At 33.9% G+C, this 10,061-nt stretch overlaps 1 protein-coding gene across 1 annotated transcript; it reads left to right on the top strand.

Annotated features, from left to right (window-relative positions):
* Nucleotides 1-3,751: 3,751 nt before the first annotated feature.
* On the top strand, nucleotides 3,752-10,061 carry LOC149575667 (Major facilitator superfamily protein). The gene is made up of 2 exons (XM_089815430.1): nucleotides 3,752-4,048; nucleotides 8,455-10,061. The coding sequence occupies exons 1-2, from the start codon at nucleotides 3,805-3,807 to the stop codon at nucleotides 9,567-9,569; spliced, it is 1,359 nt and encodes a 452-aa protein (XP_089671556.1). The 5' UTR covers nucleotides 3,752-3,804; the 3' UTR covers nucleotides 9,570-10,061.

The following is a 10,061-nucleotide window of genomic DNA, read 5'->3' as shown; positions in this document are numbered from 1 at the left end:
AACCTCTTGGAGACTAGGGTTGACGTATACTAGTATAGGTTGACCAAGTTTCTTATACTGATATAGTTCATCTAGGCTGATCTATACCTTTGGGGTTGGGAGTTTCGAGCCCCAATTCTAATTCAAATGTTCAAGCATTTCCCTCTCACCACAATCACCTCCTCAGAGAGTAATATCATAAATTCACTATAAAAGAACGTCAATGGCCTCATTTGATATGAATGGAAGAAAGGTATTATAAGTATGCATGGATGCACCAATATGACATATAAATATTTCAATGTGCAAGAAAAATGGATGGATCTAATTCTTTGATTTCCAAAGAAAGGTTTCCATTGTGTACTTTAATTCAAGCATTCAAATACTACATGACATCATGGATATGCAAGGGGATCATGAATATTGGTTAGAGTACTTTAGCCTTGGGGGCTTGGTATGTTTTTAATATCTAGTCTTTGTCTCTTCATATTTTTCACACATTCTCATTTACATGCTAGGATTTCACTTTTAGAGTAGATTCTTAGCATTTTCTAGCTCTTTACATTCTAGATTTGTAATCTAGGTTTAACGAGCACAACATACTCACACAAAATATTTCTAATGACTATTCATAGAGGTGGAAATAACAAAATGGGGAATTGATTAAGGAAAACCTCTACGTTTCCACCCACAAACACCAATATTGTAACATATTTGCTAGTTATCAAAATTGCAACTTTGGATTTGAAACTATTAGCTGAAGACTTTCAAAAAAATATGAGTCACCTTTTTTATAGTTCCCCAAGAACATGCATCTCGTAAACCTACCAGTAGACATCACCCAAATCAACCTGTACCTAGATCTAGGAAAAATATGGTTTTTTTGTGTTGATTCCAAATCTGCAATTGGTTTCTCAGGCATAGTTGCAAAAATATATTTTTTAGGTAGAAAGGCGTCTTCTCCCACCATTTTTTGAGATATGTCATCTTCCTCCTTTTTCTTTGGTATCTCATATCCACTTTCTCATTTCATTGAGTCTATAACTGTATTTAATTCAATTAGATCACATCTTGGATCTTAAGGTTAATGAACATTGCATGCAAGAGGCCTTACTACATACTTCCTTAATGTGATTTGGGTCTAGTATTGACATCCCTTGATCTCATTTGGGTCTTATTAGTCTAACTCAAATTGCATTTAGATTTATGTTTGGAATCCCCTCTTTCTTTTGTATTGAATTATTTAGGGTGAAAGTGTTTAACTAATGAACTTATCTCAACTAGTTTGCATCATTAAATTTATTGATGTAATCCCTCCCCCCCCCCCAAAAAAAAAAAAAAAAAATCCATTATACCCTTGACTAGAAATCGTATTCTAACCAACTTCATTATATGTTTTTATTTGTAAAGGTCAGAGAATCTTATTATAGACATGGCTGAATTTTTTGTGTAATTATAGGGATGAATAAATGGAGAAGAATTATTTTTTTCAAGGAGATTCTTAATCTTATTACCATTGTTCATATCCACTTTGTTAGATTAGGAAGAAGTGTTATTGTTGGAAGCCTCATCTTTATTGAATGCTATGTTAGGGGTTATGTGATGAATACAAATTATAAGATTATCTTGTCTCAAATATGTTGATGGTTTAGACAAGTTCTTAGGGAATAAGGATGATCTAAAGCGATAGATGTATTAAGATGAATATGATCACCTTGTTCTTCTCACAACTTAGTACCTTTGTGAGAAAATGATTCATCATAGTATTCAATGTTGCATCTTCATTAGCGAGATCATTAATAAGAGCATTAATTCTATCGTTACAATATATGGTAGACAAAGTCTCATGAAGAGATATATTAATGGCTTAATGCTCTTGCTCTAAGTATCCTTATGAGTAATAAGTATTACATTTCAAGCTTAAGTAAACACAAACCCGATACCACTAAGATGAAAGGCTTGTGATTTATCATTGCGATGTAGGTTGTTGCCTATTATTGCATTATCTTAGTTTAAAACTCTTTTAATTCTTATCTTAATTTTCAATATTTTATTTGGCTTATTGTTTTTCTCACTATTTAATTTATTGGTTTCTTTAAATTGATTTTTTAATTTTTTAAATATGTTTTGTTCTTTTTCTTACCCTTTCTTTTTCATCATTTAATTTTATTCTTTTTTTTATCAATATTTAATTTTATTCTTTTTAGGTCACATTTTTTTAATGTACATATCTCTTGGTTTTCTTTTGTCTTTTACGTCCTTCTTTTCTCAAATTTTTTTAATTTTTATATTCTACCTTGTAACCTTATCCTTTATAAGGTCTTAAATATCAATCTCACTCATTTCTCCTCTTCTTCATGATGAATCCAAAAATGAATATTATAATATATGTTATAATCTCTTCCAATTCGTAAATGGATGTTGTTATTGATAACTTGTTGAAGAGAAGAATTTTTTTTCATAGAGTATTTTCTTCTATTTTCCTCAACATTATATATATTCCAAGCTTACTTTTAAATGAGGAAAAGATAAAGAGAGTGCAAAAGAGAATATTGAAAGGGGGGTAAAAAGAAAAGGATCTTCAAAGAATGAAAAGTAGAAATCAAAGAATAGCTTAAGGGAGGATACCAAAGAAAATGATCTTCCAATAAGGGAAAGTTGAACGCGAAGAATTAAAACAATAGAAGGATAACAAGAAAAAGATCTTCAAAGAATAAAAAAGAAAAAGTAAAGAAGAATTCAAAAGAGGGCAATAAAATAAATATTACAACAAGTGAAAGTCTAAAGAAACGAATTTTATAGAGTGACAAAAATATCACACCTTAAAAAGAACATTAGTTTGAAGAACACATTAAAAGATCTAATATTTGATTATATTTTTATATTATTATTATAAAAAAAAAGGAAAAATATTCAAAGAAAAGGTAACAAGGAAAATATATTTGATAAAATGGTGAAAAATAAAGAATAATTCAAGGGGGATAACATAAAATGATCTTTCATTAAAGAAAAGTTGGAAGTAAAGAATATATTGAGAGAGGTAACAAAAGAAAGAAGGAAAGGATCTTCCAAGAATGAAAAGTAGAAAGAAAAGAATAATTCAAAAGAACTTAATAAGCTAAAATTTAAAATAAAACATCAATACAAAAAATTTAATACAAAGAATGTCATTTAAAAGATCTATTATCTATAGGCAAGAGTCTAGGTAAGCTAAAATTTAAAATAAAATATCAATAAAAAATAATAATTCAAAGAATGTCATTTAAAAGATCTATTATCTATAGGCAAGAGTCTAAATTTTAGGTTCGAGTCTATTCAAACTTAATAAATAATAATAATTAATTATACTACATAATAATTATTAATCTTGACTTAATTAAAGATTTATTATCTATTCAAACATCTATATCTCTTAAAACATAACTTTATTTTCATCAATTAATTAATAATTAAAGAATACCTTAGTTACATTTTGACTTCAGATTGCAATTCCTTCGGACAAAAGTTTAGAACTAGATACGTAATCTAACTTGATAGAATACACCTGCTACCCCAATAAATATCTTAATGAAAAAAGGTGAATAAAGAAAATACCTCTGCAAAATATTTCCTACAGGAAGGAAGTCATGGCTTTAAAAAATCAAGGAAGAATGATTTGAAAACAACAAAGGCGCATTGATAACCGCGTTCGTGTCTTTCCATGGATCTCCACGTACGCCAAAGAATATTCGGGGCTGGCTATTAATGCCACACAGCACAGACCACATTCTGCAATTACCCCCTGTTTTGAACCAGATCGAGTAAACGATCGAGGCATTTCTGGAAATGGAATTGTCAACAACATTAATGAGTTTAGTAGGAATAGGGTATTGGATTCAGGGGTTTCGATGTTTCCCATGGCTGGCGGTTACTTTTTATTTGAAGGACAATCTGAAGGTGGAGTCGGCAACACTACAACTCCTCCAGAGCTCTGCAAATTTGCCCATGGTTGCCAAGCCCATCTACGGTATCATCTCCGATTCTGTCTACATTGCTGGCGCACACCGCCTGCCCTATATCATCATTGGAGGTACCTTTCATTTTCCATCGTTGCTTTGCTGTTTTGTTTATTTGTTTTTCTCCGTTTTTAAGTTTAAATTATTTTCCCCAATACAATTTACATGTTGAAGATTCATGGTTTGCATAGGGTCTATTTGAACTCTGTTTTTCTGTGGTTGGGTTTCGGTGCTCTGAATTAGTTATCTTGTTCAATTAAATTTTGTACTCAGTGATGAATCTTCCAAAAGAATTTTCAAATAGTATACAAATGTTTCCTTTCTCTTTTCATAAATTCCCTTGATGGTTCAGATGGAGATGTTGCACACAACTTAGATCTCTCTTTCTCGTAATTTTCCGCATTTAATTAATTTTCTTAGTGTTTTTATGTGAATTTTCAGTTCTTTACTGATTGCCATAAATTAAGGTATTTAAAAGTAGAGGAACCTGGCGTTGAAGATCTTGTGTTTCACTGGGGCAGGATATGTACATTGTCTCGTCATTTAGTCATATTATGTCCTGGAAGAGCTAGTCTCTAGTTTCAGAAAGGCTAAAGTGGGAAGGCATGACGAATCATCAAAAATATCTTCTAATTTCTTTGCAATTTTTATTCATGTTTATTTATTATTATCCTATTTTATCAGAAAACTCTACGGGGCTGATTTTATCAACTGTCCGTTTTTCATTAAAAAAATTTATAAAGGTTACTGCTGGGAGGCATGGTGGACCTTGGACTTTTTTCTTTTCAAATTCTTTCATTATTTATTATTGCTCGTTGACATTTTTTCATAAAATAAGTTTTGAAATTTTTTGTAAAGTTTATTTGCCATTTAAATTTGTTCAAAACAAGATGATTACAGAATTCTTACAAAAATATAGAAAGTTATTAAACTAATATAATTGTAAATCTTCTTTCACGATGAAGTTTACTTCAGGAGATTACTCTTTAATTAATAATCTTTAACTATGCTAATCATATGCTTGCTCTTTGCGAATTTAGCGATCCAACAGATTATTTAGAAGGTATTCAAGTTAGGCTGCTGTATTTTGACTATCACAAATCTTGGTCGACCTTGCTTGTAGTGTGACTGGAGGTTCAAATTGAAATCTGCATAGACTAATTTCTCCGTCTTTTCTCAAGCTAGCAGAGCTTGATGGCCAGTTTGTCATTTTTTTTTGCTTTCTTATGTTTTAAAGTTTAAAAAGACTTCTTGTTCTTATTTGTGCTGGAAATGCCGAGTTGTTCCTCGAAATAGTGCAGAAATCCAAGTTTTGTTTCAGAGATGTTTTTAGGAACAACCTGACGTTTCCAGCTTCTTTGAAATGGCCCTTTGAAGATCAGGATCCATGTGGGATATACCGGAAATATTTGTGTAGAAATTGGGGTAAGTTGGCACTTCCCACGATTTAACTTCCAGATGTAGTCCTCCTACCTACTTTATAGCCTTAACTAGGTTAAGAAAAGACTTGTTTACCAATTAGGTCAACCTAATTCAGAAAATGAGTCTAAGAAACTACTAGCAACAATTCTATTGTAAAGTGCACCACTTATTTCTTATCCATAACCAAAACAAAACAATAAATATGAAATACCATAATTATAACCTGCCTATATATAGACTATAGTGAGCACTAGCAGCACTATAGAGTTGTAGATGTTTCATGAACTACTTGATCCTCCAAGTAGCTCCTTTGTTAGCAAATGATTCTTTCTAAAGAGATAGATAGTGATTGACCTGTTGTGCAACTACTTCACTTTTGAGTCAACTACTTCTTCTGGCTCTTAGTCTTAACATCTTTACGTCCCTGGCTAGCTCCTGAAACTTGGCCTGTATTGGATTCCGTTTGCCAGTTATTTTTGTTTTAATAAGACATGCGGGAAATATTGTGAATCTATTAGGAGGAGATAGGTCCAGTTTATAGGCCATATTGCCAATCCTGTTGAGTGTCCTTTAAGGACAATAAATTCCAGATGACGCCTCAAGAGGTAATTGTTTTTTAGCTGCATCTTGAGAAGGATCTGAACTCCAACGTCAAAATATTGCTTGCTCCTATGGTGATATGCTTGTTGCTTGATTTTGTTTTCCAGAGTCACTGTCGAATTATCAAAGGATTCAAAAGATGTCCACCGGTTCTTGCACATAAGTTCCCATTGCTTTAACATTGTATGATCATACAGATATGCAGTGAGCAGAAGAACACTGTCAGAACCTGATATCTATTAAGGAATCAAAAAGGGTATCCGAAAAGTGGATTTGTTTGATGAGTCTTTTGTAAGTTTGTGGAGAAAAGGTCTAAAAACAGTGATAGGAGGCCTAATTGAGACCTAATAGGACTACTAGGTCTTTGGAGCACAATTCAAGGAATCGCTAAGAAAGATTAGGGTTGGGATGAGTCCCACACACTTAGAAAAGAAAATCAAGATGATGTTGAAGCCTCCACACTCCCTGCAAGTGAACCTAGGTACTTTAGAGGCATAAGGTGTTGTGAGTTCTTTGAGCAAGAATAGAGTTTGAATGAATGCTTAACTTGGTAGGTTCACCTAGTTGATAAGGAGATTGAGGGAGTTGAGCAAACCCTAGGAAGAGCCCCAAGGACACTTGAATCTTTTTAGAACCATTTTGAGGTCTTGAGAATTTGAGTGAAAGGATCCCACCAAGTGATCCTATCACTCACAAATTTAAGCATAGTTTTTCTCCATTTGGTCGTCCAAATGCTGAGGAATCAACCTTCTTGGTTGGGATTGTCTGTACATACTTCGAATTAGTAACAGTTTCCTTTGATGTCATGTATGTTCCCATTCTGAATTGAAGCTTTGGCATGTTTTTGTTCTCAATCTCTGGATCCACATTTGTTGCACATTTTGAACACCGCATATATGAAGTCTGACTTTGTGTTGCATGACTTGCTGCAGTCCACCAATTAACATAACTGATATCATCTAGTCTTGTAGCAAGCTTTCAGAAAGGGTACTTCCTTACAGATGGTTGGCATGGTATAGAAAGCCAACCAAAGAATTTTGAATCCGGTTGTCTATTGAATTGGACGCATAAATGCTGAAAATGGGTAACAGCGTTCTGATTCTGTGTTTTTATTATTTAGCACCATTGCTATTGATTACCCTCCACGCAGAAAGAGTCTGATGCCTTAAAGCATATTAGAACTGGTAATAATGATTTTGTAATTCACCTAAATGAGACTAAAAGAGTATTCCTTGAAAAGAATTAGAATTAATTCACTGTCTGGTTTGGAATTTGATTTGGAGAGTAACCTCATTGTTGTTGATTGATCCATATTCAAGATATAGTAGTATATATTGGTGATCAATGATTATAAATTGAATCTGACAGTGTCATAATCTTTAATAATATAAACAATTCTGGTTCTAGTCAGATGGTAAATATCAGCTACAAATTGGTTGGATCAATTCAATTTAACATGACTCCTATATATTCTTTTTGTAAGTTTATGTTCATCAAACTAGGGCAATGTCGTATAGACCAGTTGGCAGCTGCTAAGTGCTTGCCAGGCAGAGGTAGATTGTTTGAAACATGTGTCCCTAGGGTCTCGCTCACTTCAGCTGGACTTTACCAAGAAGAGGCAGATTAATACTGCTTATTAACTAGAATCAGAAACCTAGCAAGCTCAGGTGCTGACAGATGAAGTAATGAAGGCAATGTTTTGCAGTATTGAACTCCTGAACATGGTGGAGATAAGGATTATAATCAATGCCCCTGTTCACCAAAAAAAAGCAATTCATAAAAGTTCAGAAACTCCTGTTTATTCTTAAAAGTAACTTTCAAGATGCATTCGCTATACTTGCTTGTCCAATTTGTTCATAAATCTTGAAGCTTCTGCATAATTTTATCTTATTTCTAATGATTTGAGCACGTGTCGCTATGTTTATGAACCCTTTTGAGTGTTAGCCTAGCTCCTCCTATCAAAATTACACAGGATTTGTCCCCAATTATTTAAGAAGCAATTTATCCAAAACTATTTCACAGTTAGATGAGGATTTATAGTTGCATATAATACTTTGTAATGAGCCTCAAAGTCCAAACTATTCAGAAATTTAGATTAGAAAAACTGAATCTCTATAAGTTATCACAATTACTGTTTTGCCTCTTACAGCATTGAGACAGGAAATGAGCCTTAAGTATGCTGGTTCGAGGGTTTTAAATACCATCCACTTGTTCTGAAGCCTATTAATAATATCAAGTATTGTTTGTGTTTTTCATAAATTCACAAGATATGGACTTGGTTATATAGCTTTGAGGGTTTAGATTTCCACGCACTTGCATTTGGATTTGCCTGAAAGTAAATATGTATCAGGTATCTGGGGTAATTTTTACATGTATGAGAGCTGTGAATTCATTCTCTGTTTACATTATCAATATTATCTCGCATTAATAACAAATTATTTGCATTAAAAAAATTCAGGTCTGTTGCAAGCGATTTCATGGGGATCGATTATATTCATTCCGGCAGCAGGATCATCAGTTCCTGTAATGTCAGCATTTCTGCTCCTCAGCAATTTGGGGGCATCTATTGTTGAAGTTGCTAATGATGCTTTGGTGGCGGAAACTGGAAAAACTGGTAAAGCTAGTTCATCAGGAGAACTTCAGTCATTTGCCTGGATGGCAACAGCTACAGGTGGCATTTTGGGAAATTTACTTGGTGGCATTGCTATAGGTCGGGTTGATGCAAAGGCCATGTTCATTTTTTTTGGCCTTCTTCTAGGCATTCAAGTAATAACTTGTTTGACTGTAGATGAGAAGTCCTTGGGTTCTCTTAATACTAAAAAAGTTGTAGGTCAGAGATCAACCCATGCGAATCAACATGACAGAAGTGGCATTTGGGGTGCCTTTGTGAAAAGTGTTCAAAAGCAGGTTTTAGATCTTTTGGGAGCATTAAGGAAACCAGAAATTAAATATTCCATTGTGTGGTTTGCGGCATCTTATGCTATGATACCAATTTTAACCGGAACCATGTTTTTCTATCAAACGCAGCATTTGAAACTTGATCCCACAATTTTAGGACTTGCAAAGGTTGTTGGGCAGATTGGTCTTCTTTTGGGAAGCATCATCTATAACCGATTCTTAAAGAGGATCTCCTTGAGAATGCTTTTAGGCTGTGTTCAGATTTTATTGTCATTATGTATGCTATCGGATATCATTCTTGTGAAGCAACTAAACATTCAATTAGGTATTCCAAACTCAGTATACATTTTGGGAGCGTCTGCTTTAGTGGAAGTTATTTCACAATTCAAGATTCTCCCGTTCACTGTTATGCTTGCACAATACTGCCCTCCTGGCTGTGAGGGCTCCTTAATGGCATTTATTATGTCTGTCCAGGCCTTGACTACCATTATAAGTGGTTATTTTGGTGTTGCCCTTGCTTCATTCCTTAATGTCTCCTCTGAAAACTTTTCCCAATTACCATTGGCCATTTTTATTCAATCAATTGCTACATCAGTCCCACTAATTTGGATATCATTCATACCTGGCCAGGAATCTGCTAAAAATCGCCAGGAAGACAAGCAGAAAGCATTTTGAACCGAGAGAGGCCCTTTACTTCATTCACATTGCTATCAATAAACTTGCCTTGGTGTCTTTTGGATGTCTCTCTTCTTCATTGAAAGCTTGCATATCCCTATTGAGAGATTAATGCATGCCCAAGGAGATTAGTGGATTGAAGGGATGATTATCGTGACAGTGCTCAAGAAATGAATATATAATCTGTGGGGAAGAAAATAAGAAATGTTGGCTTTGTAAAGACAAATATTTGAGGGGCCTGCAAACACCCTTTTAGGTGCGGGAGGGAGCAGGTCGAGTGTCTTGATGTTATTTGCATATGCTCTTGGAGTGTATTCATGGCTGGAAATTATGGATTTTAGGTGCGGGAGGGAGCAGGCTAGTGTCTTGATTTTATTTGTATATACTCTTGCAGTGTCTTCATGGCTGCAGATTGTGAATTATAGTATTGCTGCTGCTTCTCTATTTTTTTCATCACTCGTCAGCATCAATAAAATTTGAATATTCAATGGA

This window comes from Cupressus sempervirens, chromosome 2 (assembly GCF_028749045.1).
Source record: "Cupressus sempervirens isolate cs-2001-9-10 chromosome 2, ASM2874904v1, whole genome shotgun sequence".
In the NCBI taxonomy this organism is placed as follows: domain Eukaryota; kingdom Viridiplantae; phylum Streptophyta; class Pinopsida; order Cupressales; family Cupressaceae; genus Cupressus; species Cupressus sempervirens.
Note: the sequence above shows the minus strand (reverse complement) of the source record. Positions and strands in the feature narration are given on the sequence as shown.